Source organism: Cervus canadensis, chromosome 8, assembly GCF_019320065.1.
Source record: "Cervus canadensis isolate Bull #8, Minnesota chromosome 8, ASM1932006v1, whole genome shotgun sequence".
NCBI classification, from domain to species: Eukaryota; Metazoa; Chordata; class Mammalia; order Artiodactyla; family Cervidae; genus Cervus; species Cervus canadensis.
The window spans coordinates 80,774,530-80,792,795 of NC_057393.1; the positions used below are offsets into that span (position 1 = coordinate 80,774,530).

Below are 18,266 nucleotides of genomic sequence, written 5' to 3' on the forward strand. Positions count from 1 at the left end.
AATTTTAAAAATTAGAAGATTATAAGACAGTGTAATCTTTGAACAATATTCCTCAATTTGGGTTTGTCTGATGTTTCTCCTGCTTAGACTTAGTTATGCATTTTGGCCATGTTCTTCTCATTGCATCCTATCAGATGATATGTGTGCTCAGTCACTCAATCATGTCTGACTCTTTGTGACCCCAAGGACTGTAGCCTGCAAGGCTCCTCTGTCCATGGAACTTTCCAGGCAAGAATACTGGAGTGGGCTGCCTTTTCCTGCTTCACGGGATCTTCCTGATCCAGGGATTGAACCTGTGTCCCTTGTGTATCCTGCACTGGCAGGTAGATTCTCTACCACTGCATCACCTAGGACTCAATTTGTTTCAATATTACTTATGTTAACTTTAATCACATGACCACATTGAGTCAGTCCACTTCTGCCATTGTAGAGTTACTTTTTCCCATCGTAACCACATTTCTGTCCCTCCTGCCATGCTCTGTAAATAGTATATGCTTGAGGAAGACTACAAGGATGGAGGAGGGGAAAGGGACATGCTCCTTCCTGTTTATTTCCTGGGGTCTCCCCATTTGCTTCACGTGCTGTCAGCGTCACTGCAGCGATACTCCTGTACCTAGGCAGGCACAGTGCCCCCTTGGAGCAGCAGCTAAAACCAGCTGAATTTTTCTAACGCTTGCAAACCAGCATCATCACACCTCATGAAACACACCAGTGTCAGTCAGCCACCACTTGCTCGGTGGCCAATACAGATCCCATTCTCATGAGCCCCCTCCTCTGGGACCAGAGATACTTAAATCAGCAATCTTTTCGGAATCTGCACTTCAACTCAGAGGGATGTCTATTCAGTTACCTTCATTTTCTCAGCCAAGGGTTGATGCATGCTGTCTGCTGTTGCTATCTCACTGATAATTTGTCCTCTCTGTTTTACCCTTTTGGATACTTGCTACCTTCGTTCTATCTCACTCTAGCTAGAACTGGGTCTGCTGTGGTCTCTAAAACTGGAGGAAGATGACACTCCGGCGACAGCTGGTGACAAAGAAAAATGGAACGGCACTCTGGCTGAGGCTGGCTTAGCTTTTGAACTGACAGTGGTAAGGATACTGGCTGAAGTTGTAGACGAAAAACAAGGACAGGTTTCTGTGATGATTCTGGCTCTGAAGAAGGAGGGAAGGTGCTGAAGAGCCTTCTCGGGACACAGAATTGAAAACTGTGCTGCTGCTTTTTTTCTGTTATGAGCTTTTTGAGAGCTAAGGCATGAGTATGCTGTGGCTGTGGAAATGTGGCAGGTATTAGAGGTATAGTTGGCTCCAGATCTGGAGATGTATCCAGAGCTTGTTCTGGAGTAGATACTGTAGCTCCAAGAAGAGAAAATATCATCAATAAGAATACTTTTCCATCTGTTTCCCAAAGACAGGAAGCATCCAACTGCCAATAACTTAAGTCTCAGTCCAAAACGCCATCTACCACAAGAAGGTCCTCCCAGGCTGCAGTCCAGGGGAATAGTGATCTGAGCCTCCTCAATGCCCCTGGTCTAGCTCCAGCCTCAGGAGGCGCTGCTCTGTGTGGCCCAGCCCCCTCCCTTCCTTCTTCGCCCCCCTCCTCCTCACCCACCCCGAGTCCTCCTCACCATGCCCCTCTGCCTCCGTGGGCTCCAGGGTCTCCCGCTGCGCCAGGAGATGGCGGGCTCGCTGCTCCAGGTCCGAGTCGGGCATGCTGAGCTCAGCGTACGCGAGGAGCATCTTCAGGCAGGGACGTTCCGGGGACTGCAGGAAGTCCTCAGGGTAAAGCTGCAGCCAGGTGCCCAGGATGGAGGCCATGGCCCTGGGCGCGTCACGGGGGCAGCAGAGCCAGAGACCTGGCCTTCCCGCCACACTGCACTCTGGGGCCGCCCTGCGGGGACCCGGGCCTCTGCGCCTTCTGCCCCTGCCCATCCAGAGGCCAGTTCTCCTCCACGCTCCCTCTCACCTGGCTGACCAGGCAGAGGAGGCCTGGACACAGGGGAGGGGCCACCAAGGAGCCTGCTCAAGTGACAGCCCTTGATGCACGGCGTGACCATCTGTCCGCTTCCTGAGGGCAGCCTGACAGAGTGCACTGACCCTCCCCTGCCCCGCCCCCTGGTGTCACCACTGCGAAGGCAGGCCGGGCGTCTACTCTGGTCACTGCATCTCGGGAACACGAAGCGGTCCCAGGAGTATCTGGCCCAGGAGGGCACACACAGACTCTGTCATCTGCCCAGGCTTCCTGCGGGTCTCCTAACACCTCAGATTTACCTCCTACACCTACAAGCTGCCTCACCCCTAGGGACGCGCCTTCGTCTCCTCCTGCCACTAACACTCATCCTTTACCAGCGAGGGCTCAGCTGTCCCCTGAGTGCCAATAGGTCCCCTGAGCACCAGCTGAGCAACCCCAGCTGAGGTTCCACCAGACAGTGAGCAGGATGCTCTCCACACTGTGTGTTCTGGGTCCCAGGATCGGGGGTCGAGGCGGGACTGGGATGACAGGGGACGGGTGGACTCTCATGGGGTGGACAGTGACCTCTGACCTACCAGATGCTCCTCAGAGCACCACAGACACCTCCACAGCTCTCTTGGCTTCCTTTCCTCTTTCCCAGGAGAAGGCCCCCAGACCTTGGCCCCCAGTAGGATCCAGACGATGTGAGATCCAGGATTCTGCTAGCCCTGCCCATCCAGCAACCCCATTACTCCTGGCAGCTCTCTGGGGAAGGGGGTCGCTCCCTCTGGAATCACAATCCACTCACATTTTCAGCTGGTGCAGGGGTCCACCATCCTCATCGCAGTAAGGGAGGATGCATCCGTACCTACAGGAGGCCAGGAAGGTGTGTAACATGGACAGTACTGGAGACACGCACCAATGTGACGGACAGTGCGACAGGGTTCCCCGTCTCCCCCAGCCCCTCGCCCCGAGAGAACTGAAGCCCTGGGGGGCAGGACTGCTCTCTGCCCGACGCGTTGCCTGATGCTTGTTCCCAGAAGAGTTCCTGCGCCTTGTGCACCTTCCTCTATATTTCAAGAGCGAAAGAGCCCAACCAGCCCCTTCCGAGTGCCTGGGGCACCACTGGTCACTCCCAGGGACCCCTGCTCTCACTCACCCAGGACAGGGCACCTCTCACACCTCACCTTGCCATTGGGAAAATGCTTTGGGCCAAAGTCAAAGGCACAGAGACAACCGAGACAGAGGCTTCCTCGAGGTGAGGAGGAACGTGATGACTCAGCACAACCCCAGCCTTTCCAGGGGACCAGGTCCCCGAAAGCACTTTCCGGGATGCACCCACGTAGTGCCCACAGTCACCCTGGGGGCTGCTCCTCCCTTTCCCCTCGTGTGCAGAAGGGGCCAACTGGGGCTCTGAGAGGTGGACAGACATTCCCACGACGCACAGCTGGAAGGTGGCCGGGTCCCCCTGAGTCCCCAGTTCAGGAGGGAAGTGCTCACCTCGTGAAGAGAAGGTCCAGCACCTGCTGGGGGGTCCCAAAAGCCCTGTAGGTGCCCAGGAATGTGGGGAGGTAGGAGGGGTCACGGCCCAGGAAGGCAGGCACCAGGTTGCCCACCAGCATCTCCAGTCTGCGTCTCTGGACGCTCCACACCCTGCAGGTCTCATTCCTGTCCCCCGCGGACACACATTCCCCCTGGGATGGAAACAGCAGAGACACGAGTCAGAGGCGGCACCAAAGACTCCAGGAAGGCAGGGGCTGGAGCTCAGACTGAGTCCCCAAGCGTCCAGGACTCAGGGCGGGAGGAGGGGCAGGAGTGCCCTCCGCAGGATAAACGTCCTGGCATCACGAGTGAACTGGCGCTGGGCCATGGTTACGTGTGTTAGCGTCTCGGGGCACTTTGTATTGGACAGCTCCCCGGGTGTTAACTGCATCATCCCTGTGGTGGTGTCCAAAACTTCCCATTCTGTGGATGAGAACTGGGGTGAGAGGGGCTGATCCTGGGGTGAGAGACATCAGGATTCTCAGGCCCACGTGCATACCTCGGGATGGAGTTAGTACAGGGTAAACTGTAGAAAAACGCAGACAGGCTCCTTGGGGACATTAAGTGAAATCCTATCACAATCTCCTTCTGAGATTCCCACATGTAAGTGAACAGTGATTTTGCATCTGGACAAGTCAGGGCATGGGCCTCAAGGGCGCTTCACAGAGCTGACAGTTTCAGGCTCCTCTGGGAGCAGGACTCCAGGAGGGACCCAGGGGCGGGCCAGGGTGGCTCTGGGATCCAGAACTTCCTGGGGGTCAGGCCTCCTCCCACCTGGCACTCACCCTGTGCCCTCCCTGGGCTCTGTGGCTGGTGTGGGGCTCCTGCCCCTCGTGCAGGGATGTGGAGCAGGGGGCTCCGAGGACCGGCTCCTGTCTGCAGTCCCGTGAGGAGCCCTGTGAACAAGTGCCCGGCAGCCGGGCAGAAAGTCTCAGGCCGCCGGCCAGCCGTGTGTGGTGCTTCTCGGACCCCAGACATCTCCCCTCCAGACACACGCCCACCACTCTCTGCACAGACCTCCACCGACGATGCAGACACCTGACCACCCGACAGCCCTGGGTCCACACTGGCACAGAGAGGACCACCTCAGGGATCCTGTTTCCCCACTGCCAGCCTGTCCTCAGGTGTGACCGTGACAGGACCACCAGGTCACCACGTGCCCACCAACCTGCTCCTGCCCAGATGGAGAACCTCCCCTCAAGCCCCACTTCCCCGCACATGGAGATGAGGGCAGCTGGCGCTGCCCAGGGAGGGCTCCCAGTGGCGGCCAGGCCTGGTGTGGCCAGCTCTAGGTCGACTGGGGTTACCTTAGGTGACCTCCTGGTAAAAGACCAGAGGCATCCAGGTTGAGCGCTCAACCGCCTGAAACATCTGAACAACCTCTCCCTCCAGGGTTTCCTGAAGCAGAAGCCCTGGCCAGTCGAGACACAGCTGGAGAACATCCTTCGGGATGAAGACTCTCCAGCCGAGTGAGCCCCAGCTGGCTGTGGCGCTGTTGCTAGAAGGTGGGTGCCTGGTTACAGGGTTCCGAGTTCTGCTAGGGTCTGCCATCCAGGAAGTGACTTCACCACCCGGGGGCCCTTCCTTGGGTTGACAGTGGACACCCCTGCACATAGCCCTCAGGATCCTGACCGCTCACCCCTCACCCACGCAGCCCCGGGCCTCACACAGTTGCACCACACAGCCCTCCACACGGCTCCCGGGCAGGCTGTGTGTGCAGCTCTGAGTTGACAGACCTGGGCCCAGACTCACCTCCCGTTTCCCACCTGTTCTCCGTCCTGGATGAGTCCCTGTCTCTCAAAGCCTGTCGGTGTCCCCACCTGCACACCGGGGATGATGCCCGCATGGGCTTCTAGGGATGTCCTCAGATGTAGGTGGGACAAGACTTGGAAAGTATGGGAGTCCGTGTCTCATGCAGGCAGTGCCTCCAGCCCCTGTATGTTCGTCTTATTACCGTCCTCCTATCTGTCCCTCTTCTGGTGCCAACACACTGTCCTTTCCCTATTCACTGTGCTTGTGTGTGTGTTTGTGTGTGTCTGTGTGTCGGTATCTGTGCTCACTCTCTAGAGGCCAGAGGAACACTGCCCCCAAATAGGGAGGGATGGTAAGAGAATTCTAGGATCTAAGGCTATCTAATTTCTAATGGAATAAAAGCTTGAACAGAACTACTGAAACCATTTAGCTCCTAGAAAGAAAGGGCTCCTGTGTTCCTGTCCATCAGTCTTGGCAGTGAAGTTTGGGTGTGATTCCAAAAGCAAAAGAAGTGAAAGGAAAAGTGAACAAGTGAGACTGCATCCAACTCGAAAGCCTCGGCATGGGGGACCATCAATAAAATGAGAAATGAACTATGAAATGGAGGACATATTGGCAATTGTCATGTCCAATAAGGGTTCGTATCCAAAGTATAAAAAAAGGCACACAATTCAAAGGCAAAGAAGCACTCAAGGAATCTGATTGAGAAATGGGGGTAAGTTCTGATTTGTCTGAGAAGGCCTTACAAATACCTCAGAAATGAAGAGAAACAAAACACCCGTGAGACAAGGAAAGATATACCCATCTTAAATCAGAGTTCCAAAAAGTATTCAAGACAGATAAGAAACCTTACGTGAAAAATGCAAAGAGATAGAGGAAAGCAATCAAATGGGAAAGACCTGAGATTTCCTCATGACAATTAGACATACTAAGGGACTATTTCATGCAAAGATAGGCACAATAACGGACAGATACAGTATGGAGCTAACAGAAGCAGAAGATATAAAGAAGAGGCAAGAACACACAAAAGCGGTACACAAGAAAAGCTATGAATGACCTGGACAACTACGATGGGGGTGGTCACTCACCTAGAGCCAGACATCCTTGAGTATGAAGTCAAGTGGGTCTAAGGAAGCATTACTACACATAAAGCGTGTAGAGGGGATAGTCCCTCCACTGAGTTCTTGAAGATGTTGCTGTGAAAGTGCTGCACTCAACATGCCAGCCAATTTGGAAAACTCGGCAGTAGCCGCAGGGCTGGAAAAGTTCAGTTTTCATTCCAATCCCGCAAGAGAATCTTCAAACTACCGCATAACTGTGCTCATTTCACAGGCTACCAAGTTAATGCTCAAAATTCTTCAAGCTAGGTCAACAGCAAATGAACCAAGAGATTCCAGATGACCAATTTTATTTCAAAAAGGCAGAGAAACAAGAGATCAAATTGCCAACAGCCACTGGATCATAGAAAAGCAGGTCATTCCAGAGAAACATCTACTTCTGCTTCATTGACGGCACAGAAAAAAACCTTTGACTCTGTGGATCATAACAAAATGTGGAAAATTCTTCCAGAGCGGGGAGTAGCAGAAAACCGTACCTGCTTCCTGCAAGAACTGTATACAGGTCAAGAGGCAACACTTAGAAACGGGCATGGAACGACAAACTGGGTCAAATTTGGGAAAGGAGAACATCAAGGCTGTATATTGTCACCCTGCTTATTGAACTCCAAGGCACAGTACATCATGCTAAATGCTGGGCTGGATGAAGCACAACCTGGAATCAAGACCGCCTGGAGAAATATCGGTAATCTCAGAGATGCAGATACCACCGCCCTCATCGCAGATGGTGTGACACTCACCTAGAGCCAGACATCTTGGGATCCGAAGTCAAGAGGGCCTTAGCAAGCATCACTACGAACAAAGCTAGCGAAGGGGACGCATTCCAGTGGAATGATCACAAGTCCTAAAAGACGAGGCTGTGAAAGTGCTGCACTCAATATGCCTGCAAATTTGGAAAACTCAGCAGTGGCCACAGGACAGGAAAAGGTCAGTTTTGATTCCGCTCCCAAAGAAAGGCAATGGCAAAGAATGCTAAAACTACTGCACCATTGCACTCATCTCACACGCTGGCAAACTAAATAGAAGAGAAAAACAGACAAAAAGTTTTACAAAAATTCAAATCTGAGGAACTGCCATGCTCAGTAAATCTCAAAACACACCCCTAACCTACCGAATCAGAAGACAAAGCGCGTTTGGAATGACTTTCAGCCACTGATAATATGGAAAGGTTTATAAAGGGTCACATGCCTTACCAGGAATGAAACACTCCTCTTTCCCAATAGAAACCTGCAACCACCTTTAAGTGGAAGTGCTAAGCACAGCTCTTTTTTCTTTTTTCTTCTTCTCTTTTTTGGTTTCAACTACCTGCTAGGGCACTGAGTGGATAATTGCAGGAACGTGGATTGTATGGAGGAGCCATCTTACCCATGGCATCAGCTTTCTCCCCATTAATCCAATGATCTAAGATTCTGGGGGCTGAGAAGGCTTTTTTACAGAGACTCGTGACAAACTCAGGTTATGTAGTAGTTACCCATCATGGACCCCTATGAAGCACTTGAAAATCATAGACTTCACCTGATGATGCTTTGGTCAAGAGGAGGGAAGGCTCCTTCTCAGCTATCACCCATTTCGTACCAAGCTTTCCCACTTCCAGAGCCTGAGAGTTCCTGGCACTGGCTCCACGCCCAGTCTGCAAACACCCACACTGCAGAAGGCTGCCCTCCGAGGCGGAGGCCCCAGGGATCGGACTCTCAAGGCAATCAGGCCCGAAGGTGCCTAGGGCTCCCCACACAGCCTCCTGAGGGAATTCCACCTGGGGAATCCTGGGTCATGACAACTGCGGGGGCCAATCAGTCGACTTCATCTTAGACCACAGGGGAACTTTCTCTCTGTGTTTCCTGAAGCCCCTGGCCCACTCCCTCCCCGATCTGCTTCCATAATGGGACTGTCCGGATGAGCCAAACATTATACTTTCAGCTGTGCTCTAAACGACAATATCTACTATCAAGGAAAATAGTACTTCTGCGTTAAAACACAGTGTGAACTTGAACGTGACAATCCCCGTTTCTGAGAGATCTCCTCGCATAGGTACTGTGAGTAAAGATGGCCCGTCTATTCTGCAGATCACAGTCTCGCATGTGGTCCATGTGCAAGTCATCTTCTTCACTCACAGTGCCTCAGCCATTCTTGGGGAAACGTTCCTTATCCTTCAGGGCACGAAGTTAAGTGAGTCTGAACCCTCTTCCTCACCGCAGCCAAGAGAGGCCCACAGAGCCACTGAGGGGCGCCTTCCAGCTATGACGAGGCCTGGGGTTGCTTGTCACCCAGCTGTAAACCACCCAGGGATGTGGAAGGCTGGGCAGACTCTGTGCAGGCTTTGAAAGCTCCTTGTGTAATCTGTCACTATCCATTCGGAAAACTGAGGCCCAAATAGGAGTGGGAAAAACCAGGGCTCGGGGCAGGGGCAGAGTCTCAGGCCATCCTCGGCTAGGGCTGCACCACACACACCAGCTTGGCTTTGGGAAGTAGAGAGCCAGAAGCCCAGAACATCCCCACTCACCTGGACTAGATGTCTCTGGGTGTCCACACAAATAGACACAACACTCACACTAACCTCAGAAGAGGGGACAGGAGGGCATTGGGGTCAAAGGAGGAGTGGACCTGGGGTGGCGACAAATGAAAAAGGAGCAAGGCCATGATCACAGACTGGATCTCACGCTGTCTCTGGTGCAGGAACGGACCAGGATTCAGCCGGAGGCCTCTGCCAGTGTCTCCCAGGGCTTTGAGGCTGTGGACTCACCGGAGACACAAGCTGCTTCATTCAGTGGCAGGCCACAAGGGCCTCCTCAGAGGCTTCTTCCTCAGAATGAGGGACCAGGCGGGGGCGAAGTGTGGCAGAGAGGACACTGCAACACTAGTGAAGAATTGGAAATGGAAACACTAATGGAGCACTTCCACCACAGGTCCTCAAAAAGGCAATAGACAGTATTCAGTAGACGCTCACATTCTGCTCCTACATCACCCCGAAAGAAGTAAACACAGAAAGTCACAAGCCTGCACACAACTGTTCAGAGCAGCGCTATGCACAAGGGCCCACAGGTGAAAATAGTCCGATTGTCCATCAGCAGATGAGGGGAGAGTTGAGTGCAGCGCCTTCCCAGACTGCAGGATTATTTGGCGTCAAATAGGACGCAGATGTTCTGCAACAGACAACAGACATGGTCATCCTGGTGAAGGTTCTCCATGCCACTCACACATACAATTGAAAAACTTATAGAATTCATTTTCTAAGGTCACTTTATCTCACAGGAAAAATAAGTTTGTACATGGAATCAAAAAATCAAAACACATATTAAGAGAGGGAAGTATCGGGGTGGAGACACAGGCGCAGGGCTGGTGCTGGCACAGGGGCAGCACAGCATCTGCCTGGGAAGGCGAGGCTGGCGGACGAAGTGGGAGCAGCTCCAGGGATGTTAGGGCAGGACCTGGCTCCAGGGCCCGAGCTGCTAGAAAAGCTGTCTGCCGGGGTCTCTAGAAGCACAGCTGGATAACACCGGAGCCACAGCTGACTGCAACGCACCAAGGAGCTCCAGAGCCGAGGCAGTGCCCTGGCCGAGGTTGGCTTAAGTCTGGGGACCGAGGCTGTAGAAGCAGCGCTGCCACGGGATTTCCGGGCGATTCAGGCCCTGAAGGAGGAAGAGAGGTATTTCTTGCACGTTCTCTGGATCGAGAAGTGGAGCCTGCAGGTACTTTTCCTCGCTTCCAAGCCTAAGGGAGAGCCACGGCATGAGCACGCTGCGGCTCTGGGTTTGGAGCCGGCATGTTTATTTGGTGCAGTCCTTGAACTTGAATGGGAGCTGGGCTTGGAGCTTGCTCTGACTGTGGAGCTGTGGCAGGTAGTAGGGGTGCTGTTGGCTCTAGGTCTGGGGATGTTTCCAGAGCTTCTCCTCCAGCGGGTGCTGTTTCTCCCAGAAGAGAAAACACTGTCAGTAAGACTGCTTGTCCATGGATCCCAAAGACAGGACGCTACTCGCTACTTAGCCCTGAAGTCTCAATCCAAGATGCCACCTCCCCCAGGAAGTCCTCCCAGGCTGCAGTCCAGGGGAATAGTGATCTGAGCCTCCTCAATGCCCCTGGCTTAGCTCCAGACTCAGGAGGCGCTGCTCTGTGTGGCCCAGCCCCCTCCCTTCCTTCTTCGCCCCCCTCCTCCTCACCCACCCCGAGTCCTCCTCACCATGCCCCTCTGCCTCCGTGGGCTCCAGGGTCTCCCGCTGCGCCAGGAGATGGCGGGCTCGCTGCTCCAGGTCCGAGTTGGGCATGCTGAGCTCAGCATACGCGAGGAGCATCTTCAGGCAGGGACGTTCCGGGGACTGCAGGAAGTCCTCAGGGTAAAGCTGCAGCCAGGTGCCCAGGATGGAGGCCATGGCCCTGGGCACGTCACGGGGGCAGCAGAGTCAGAGACCTGGCCTTCCCACCACACTGCACTCCGGGGCCGCCCTGCGGGGACCCGGGCCGCTGCGCCGTCTGCCCCTGCCCATCCAGAGGTCAGTTCTCCTCCACGCTCCCTCTCACCTGGCTGACCAGGCAGAGGAGGCCTGAACGCAGGGGAGGGGCCACCAACGAGCCTGCTCAAGTGACAGCCCTTGATACCACGGGGTGAACCATCAGTCCGCTTCCTGAGGGCAGCCTGACAGAGTGCGCTGACCTCTCCCTGCCCGACCCCTTGGTGTCACACTGCGAGGCGCAAGGCCGGGTCGACTATCTGGGTCAACTGCATATCTTCAAGGAACATGAAGCGGTCCCAGGAGTATCATGGCCCAGGAGGGCACACACAGACTCTGTGATCTGCCCAGGCTTCCTGCGGGCCTCCTAACACCTCAGATTTACCTCCTACACCTGCAGGTTGCCTCCTCCCCTAGGGATGTGCCTTCATCTCCTCCAGTCACTAACACTCATCCTTTACCAGCGAGGGCTCAGCTGTCCCGTGAGTGTCAGTAGGTGCCCTGAGCACCAGCTGAGCAACCCCAGCTGAGGTTCCACCAGACAGTGAGCAGGATGCTCTCCACACTGTGTGTTCTGGGTCCCAGGATCAGGGGTCGAGCAGGACTGGGATGGACAGGGGATGGGTGCGGACTCTCATGGAGTGGACTGTGACCTCTGCCCTACCAGATGCTCCTCAGAGCACCCCAGACCCCTCCACAGCTCTCTTGGCCTCCTTTCCCCTTTTCCAGGAGAAGCCCCCCAGACCTTGGCCCCCAGTAGGATCCACACTATGTGAGATCCAGGATTCTGCTAGCCCTGCCCATCCAGCAACCCCATTACTCCTGGCAGCTCTCTGGGGAAGGGGGTCACTCCCTCTTGAATCACAATCCACTCACATTTTCAGCTGGTGCAGGGGTCCACCATCCTCATCGCAGTAAGGGAGGATGCATCCGTACCTACAGGAGGCCAGGAAGGTGTGTAACATGGACAGTACTGGAGACACGCCCCAATGTGATGGACAGTGCGACTGGGTTCCCCGTCTCCCCCAGCCCCTCGCCCCGAGAGAACTGAAGCCCTGGGGGGCAGGACTGCTCTCTGCCCGAAGCGTTATATGATGCTTGTGCCTACAAAAGTGCCTGCGCCTTGGGCACCTTCCTCTGTATTTCAAGAGCGAAAGAGCCCAACCAGCCCCTTCCGAGTGCCTGGGGCACCACTGGTCACTCCCAGGGACCCCTGCTCTCACTCACCCAGGACAGGGCACCTCTCACACCTCACCTTGCCATTGGGAAAATGCTTTGGGCCAAAGTCAAAGGCACAGAGACAACCGAGACAGAGGCTTCCTCGAGGTGAGGAGGAACGTGATGACTCAGCACAACCCCAGCCTTTCCAGGGGACCAGGTTCCCGAAAGCACTTTCAGGGACGCACCCACTTAGTGCCCACAGTCACCCTGGGGGCTGCTCCTCCCTTTCCCCTCGTGTGCAGAAGGGGCCAACTGGGGCTCTGAGAGGTGGACAGACATTCCCACGACGCACAGCTGGAAGGTGGCCGGGTCCCCCTGAGTCCCCAGTTCAGGAGGGGAAGTGCTCACCTCGTGAAGAGAAGGTCCAGCACCTGCTGGGGGGTCCCAAAAGCCCTGTAGGTGCCCAGGAATGTGGGGAGGTAGGAGGGGTCACGGCCCAGGAAGGCAGGCACCAGGTTGCCCACCAGCGTCTCCAGTCTGCGTCTCTGGACGCTCCACACCCTGCAGGTCTCATTCTTGTCCCCTGCGGACACACTTTCCCCCTGGGGTGGAACACAGCAGAGACACGAGTCAGAGGCGGCACCAAAGACTCCAGGAAGGCAGGGGCTGGAGCTCAGACTGAGTCCCCAAGCGTCCAGGACTCAGGGCAGGAGGAGGGGCAGGAGTGTCCTCCGCAGGATAAACGTCCTGGCATCACGAGTGAACTGGCGCTGGGCCATGGTTACGTGTGTGAGAGTCTCGGGGCACTTTGTATTGGACAGCTCTCCGGGTGTTAACTGCATCATCCCTGTGGTGGTGTCCAAAACTTCCCATTCTGTGGATGAGAACTGGGGTGAGAGGGGCTGACCCTGGCTGAGAGACATCAGGATTCTCAGGCCCAGGTGGACACCTGGGGATGCAGTTAGTACAGGATAAACTGTAGAAAAATGCAGACAGGCTCCTTGGGGACCTTAAGTGAAATCCTATCACAATCTCCTTCTGAGATTCCCACATGTAAGTGAACAGTGATTTTGCATCTGGACAAGTCAGGGCCTGGGCCGCAAGGGCGCTTCACAGAGCTGACAGTGTCAGGTTCCTCTGGGAGCAGGACTCCAGGAGGGACCCAGGGGCGGGCCAGGGTGGCTCTGGGATCCAGAACTTCCTGGGGGTCAGGCCTCCTCCCACCTGGCACTCACCCTGTGCCCTCCCTGGGCTCTGTTGCTGGTGTGAGGCTCCTGCCCCTCGTGCGGGGAGATGGAGCAGGGGGTTCCGAGGACCGGCTCCTGTCTGCAGTCCCGTGAGGAGCCCTGTGAACAAGTGCCCGTCAGCCGGGCAGAAAGTCTCAGGCCGCCGGCCAGCCGTGTGTGGTGCTTCTCGGACCCCAGACATCTCCCCTCCAGACACACGCCCACCACTCTCTGCACAGACCTCCACCGAGGATGCAGACACCCGACCACCCGACAGTCCTGGGTCCACACTGGCACAGAGAAGACCACCTCAGGGATCCTGTTTCCCCACTGCCAGCCCGTCCTCAGCTGTGACCGTGACAGGACCCCTAGGTCACCACGTGCCCACCAACCTGCTCCTGCCCAGAGGGAGAACCTCCCCTCAAGCCCCACTTCCCCGCACATGGAGATGAGGGCAGCTGGCGCTGCCCAGGGAGGGCTCCCAGTGGCGGCCAGGCCTGGTGTGGCCAGCTCTAGGTCGACTGGGGTTACCTTAGGTGACCTCCTGGTAAAAGACCAGAGGCATCCAGGTTGAGCGCTCAACCGCCTGAAACATCTGAACAACCTCTCCCTCCAGGGTTTCCTGAAGCAGAAGCCCTGGCCAGTCGAGACACAGCTGGAGAACATCCTTCGGGATGAAGACTCTCCAGCTGAGTGAGCCCCAACTGGCTGTGGCGCTGTTGCTAGAAGGTGGGTGCCTGGTTACAGGGTTCCGAGTTCTGCTTAGGGTCTGCCATCCAGGAAGTGACTTCACCACCCGGGGGCCCTTCCTTGGGTTGACAGTGGACACCCCTGCACATAGCCCTCGGGATCCTGACCGCTCACCCCTCACCCACGCAGCCCCGGGCCTCACACGCTTGCACCACACAGCCCTCCACACGGCTCCCGGGCAGGCTGTGTGTGCAGCTCTGAGGAGACAGACCTGGGCCCAGACTCACCTCCCGCTTCCCACCTGTTCTCCGTCCTGGATGAGTCCCTGTCTCTCAAAAGCCTGTCGGTGTCCCCACGTGCACACTGGGGATGATGCTCACATGCACTTCTAGGGATGTCCTCAGACATAGGTGGGACAAGAAATGGAACATGTGGGAGTCGTGTCTCACGCAATCTGTGCCTCCAACCCCTGTATATTATTCTTATTACCTTCCTCATATCTGTCCCTCTTCTGATCCCAACCCACAGTCCTTATTAAATGTCAATGTGAGTGTGCGTGTGTGAGTGTATCCCAGTGCTCACTCTGATAGGCCAGAAGAAAACTGCCTCTGTAAGCAGGAATAGGCAACAGTTTCCTAAGATCTCAGCGTTTCTAATTTCCAAAGCAAACCTAAAGAGAGGGCTCTCAGCTTTGGCCAAGGAGATCAAGACACTGTGACACAAGGCATTAAAGGTAGCAGGGGCTGGAGCTGGGATGACAGACTCAACATCGTCTGGCCCCACTGTCCACACCCATAACCACAGGACAGGATGTGACGACCCAGCTGCCTTCACGGGGCTCACAGCCCAGCAGACTCAGCATCTCAGGCTGGACACACAGAGGCCCAGGGACAAACTGGTGCTCACAGCCTGTCGTCTGCCACACAGACTTGACCATCCCATCTGTTGTGGCCTTTATGTCCTTGTCCTTAAATCACCCTGTCATTTTTGAGATTGCACCCAAGCACACCATTTCAGACTCTTTTGCTGACTATGATGGCTACTCCATTTCTTCTAAGGGATTCTTGCCCACAGTAGTAGATGTAATGGTCATCTGAATTAAATTCACCCATTCCAGTCTATTTTAGTTCACCGATCCCTAAAATGCCAATGTCCACTCTTGCCATCTCCTGTTTGACCACTTTCAATTTACCTTGATTCATGGACCTAACATTCCAGGTTCCTATGCAATACTGTTCTTTATAACATCAGACTTTACTCCCATCACCAGTCACATCCAGAACTGGGCGTTGTTTCTGCATTGGTGCCATCTCTTCATTCTTTCTGGAGTTATTTCTCCAGTAGCATATATTGAGCACCTACTGACCTTGGGAGTTCATCTTTCAGTATCATATCTTTTTGCTTTTCATACTGCTCATGGGATTCTCAAGGCAAGAATACTGAAGTGGTTTGCCATTCTCTTCTCCACCAACAAACAAGCCAAAAATATAAAAGGTAGGTAAGGACAGTCTCTGCAATAAATGATGTTGGGAAAACTGGACACTTACATGCAAAACAACCAAACTAGACCACTATCTTACAATATGCAGAGAACTGAACTCAAAATGCATTAAGCCTTGAGAAGAAGATCTGAAACCACAGAACTAGAAAAAAACAGGTAGAAACCTCTTTAACAGCTGTCTCAGAAATAATTTTTGGATCTGATTCTAAACACAAAAGAAAAGCAAAAAGGAACAACTGGAATTATAGCAGAGGTCAACAAAATAAAACAGAGAGAAGTGAAATGAAATAGGAGAAAATATTTGCAATTCATATATTTTCTAAGGGGCTAATATCTAAAATATATAAAGAGTTCATACAACTGAATAGCAAACAATAAAAACCAACTTCATTTAAAAAAGGGCCAAAGGTCTCAATAGACATTTTTTCCAAAGAAGACATACAGATGGCAAACAGGCACAGGAAAAGATGCTTTACATCTGTAATCATCAAAGAAATGCAAATCCACACCAACAGAAGTTACCCCCTCACACCTACCAAAATAGCCATCATCAAGAAGAACACAAATAAATGTTGGCAAGGATGTGGAGAAAAAGAAAACACTTGAACACTGTTGGTGGGAATGTAAATTGGTGTAGCCAGTATGGAAAACACCATGAAGGCTCTTCAAAAAATGAGACTGCGTCACGATCCAGCAATCCCGCTCCTGGACATATATTGGGAGAAAGCTGTAAACTGAAAAGATAATGCACGACTAGTTACAATGCCTAAGATGTGGAAGCAACCTAAATGTCCACTGCCACATGGATAAAGAAGATGCGGCGCATACACACAATGGAATACTGCGGAGCCATAAAAAGAATGGAATGATGCCACTTGCAGCAACTTGGATGGACCTGCAGATGGTCAGAGAAGTGAAGTCAGGCACAGAGAAAGACAAACGTCGTATGATACTGCTAACATGTAGACTCTAAAAAAGCGATACGCATGAACTGACTCACAAGATAGAAACGGATACACAAATTTTAAAAGCAAACTTACGATTACCAAATGGGACAAATGAAGGGAAGGATAAATTAGGAGGTGGAGATTAATACACAGATGCTACTATATGTAAAATAATCAACAAGGACCTACTGTATAGCACAGGGAACTCTCCAAAATATTCTGTAATACCTTATAAGGGAAAAGAATCTGAAAAACAATAGAGCTATGAATATATATAACTCAATCACTTTGTTGTATACCTGAAAATAATACCATACTGTAAATCAACTATTCTCCAGTATAAAATAAAAATTAAATTAAAAAAGAACTCATACAACTTAATAGCAAAGAAAATAAATCTCGTTTTTAAAAGGGCAGAAATCCAAATAGACATTCTTTCAAAGAAGATATACAAACGATCATCAGGCACATGAAAAGATGCTCAACATTCTAAATCACTAGAAAACTGCAAATCCAAACTGCAATGCAGTATCACTGACCACATGCTATCATCAGAAAGATCAGAAATAACACGCTGGGGAGTATGTGGAGAAAAAAGAACCTTTAGAAGCTGTTGGTGGGAAGGTAGAATGGTACAGCCAGTATGCAAAACAGTATGGAGGGTCTTCAAAAAACAAAAACTAAAATTACCTCATGATCCAGCACTTTCACTCCTAGGTATACATATCTGAAGAAAATAAAAACACTCATGGGTCAGTAGTATCAATCATCAGTGACTAAGAAGAAGCATACATCTCTGTGGTTCAGTGCTACGTCCTGGCCATCACCTGCTGCCCTACCAGGATTCTGGAAGCCTGAGCAGAAGTTGGAAGGGCATATATATCCCTTTAGATAATAATCATTTATAGCTATCTATGACAACCCACTCCAGTGTTCTTGCCTGGAGAATCCCAGGGACGGCAGAGCCTGGTGGGCTGCCGTCTATGGGGTCGCACAGACTCGGACACCACTGAGGCGATTTAGCAGCAGCAGCAGCAGCATATAATAAGAATTATACACCATGAACAAGTGGGATTTATTTTTGGAATGCAAGAATGCTTCAACCTAGGAAAATGCATCTGGATAGCACACACATTAACAGAATAAAGGGGAAAAAACATGTTCATCTCAGTTCATAGAAAAAACAGTTGAAAAAATTAAACACCTTTTCATGCTAAAATCACCTGACAAAGTACATTTGAGGGAAATTATCATGACAGAATAATGCCATACATGGAAAACCCATAGCCAACATCACAGTCATTGGTGAAACATGGAAAATCTTTCCTTTGACTTCAGGAAGCATGCAAGAATACTGGGTTTTACCACTTCTAAGCAATAGAACTTGTAGTTTTAGACATGGTTGTCAGCAAAGACATAGAACAAAAGAAGTTGAATTAATGAATAAATCACCAACATTCAAATATGAAAATTGGAAGTAGAATTATCTATGTTCGCATGTGACATGATTTCATAAGTAGAAATCCTAAGCACGCCACAAAAATGTTATCTATAATAAATGAATTCAGCAAAGTAACATGGTACAAAAATTAACACTGAAATTCACTTGCATTTCTGTACAGTAATAGGATCAGTTTCGAAAGGAAATTAAGAAAACGACCACATTTACAAATACATCAGAAAGAATAAATTACTGAGTTTCCTTGGTGGCTCAGATGGTAAAGAATCTGCCTGCAATGCGGGAGACCTGAGTTTGATCCCTGGGCTGGGAAGATCCCCTGGAGGAGGGCATGGCCACCCACTGCAGTATTATTGCCTGGAGAACCCCCGTGGACACAGGAGCCTGGCGGGCTACAGTCCATGGGATCGCAAAGAGCTGGACATGACCGAGCAACTGGGTACTTCACTGAGGAGGTGAAGATTTGCACAGTCAAACCTTC

General features: G+C 52.2%; 2 protein-coding genes across 2 annotated transcripts; both read right to left on the reverse strand.

Moving 5' to 3' along the window:
• Positions 1–1,517: 1,517 nt before the first annotated feature.
• LOC122446825 (ral guanine nucleotide dissociation stimulator-like) lies at positions 1,518–9,812 on the reverse strand. The gene is made up of 5 exons (XM_043477301.1): positions 9,100–9,812; positions 4,278–4,388; positions 3,451–3,644; positions 2,759–2,818; positions 1,518–1,821 (listed from the first exon to the last, which is right to left on the reverse strand). Exons 1-5 carry the CDS (start codon positions 9,118–9,120, stop codon positions 1,518–1,520), a joined length of 690 nt encoding a protein of 229 aa, XP_043333236.1. The 5' UTR covers positions 9,121–9,812.
• An 82-nt stretch (positions 9,813–9,894) lies between these two features.
• LOC122446826 (ral guanine nucleotide dissociation stimulator-like) lies at positions 9,895–14,815 on the reverse strand. The gene is made up of 7 exons (XM_043477302.1): positions 14,671–14,815; positions 14,166–14,203; positions 13,198–13,308; positions 12,371–12,564; positions 11,678–11,737; positions 10,534–10,727; positions 9,895–10,258 (listed from the first exon to the last, which is right to left on the reverse strand). Exons 1-7 carry the CDS (start codon positions 14,813–14,815, stop codon positions 10,068–10,070), a joined length of 933 nt encoding a protein of 310 aa, XP_043333237.1. The 3' UTR covers positions 9,895–10,067.
• Positions 14,816–18,266: the final 3,451 nt, after the last annotated feature.

What these genes read in the sequence shown, in the direction of transcription:
- LOC122446826 (XM_043477302.1), bottom strand. Translation starts at nt 14,815, where the DNA reads ATGGTCAAGTCTGTGTGGCAGACGACAGGCTGTGAGCACCAGTTTGTC. An exon ending in GAACAGGTGGGAAGCGGGAG is followed by an intron (nt 13,309 to 14,165) that starts GTGAGTCTGGGC and finishes ACTTGTTCACAG; the next exon opens with GGCTCCTCACGGGACTGCAG. An exon ending in CCCCTGCACCAGCTGAAAAT is followed by an intron (nt 10,728 to 11,677) that starts GTGAGTGGATTG and finishes TGACGTGCCCAG; the next exon opens with GGCCATGGCCTCCATCCTGG.
- LOC122446825 (XM_043477301.1), bottom strand. Translation starts at nt 9,120, where the DNA reads ATGAAGCAGCTTGTGTCTCCG. An exon ending in GAGCCCAGGGAGGGCACAGG is followed by an intron (nt 3,645 to 4,277) that starts GTGAGTGCCAGG and finishes TTTCCATCCCAG; the next exon opens with GGGGAATGTGTGTCCGCGGG. An exon ending in CCCCTGCACCAGCTGAAAAT is followed by an intron (nt 1,822 to 2,758) that starts GTGAGTGGATTG and finishes TGACGCGCCCAG; the next exon opens with GGCCATGGCCTCCATCCTGG.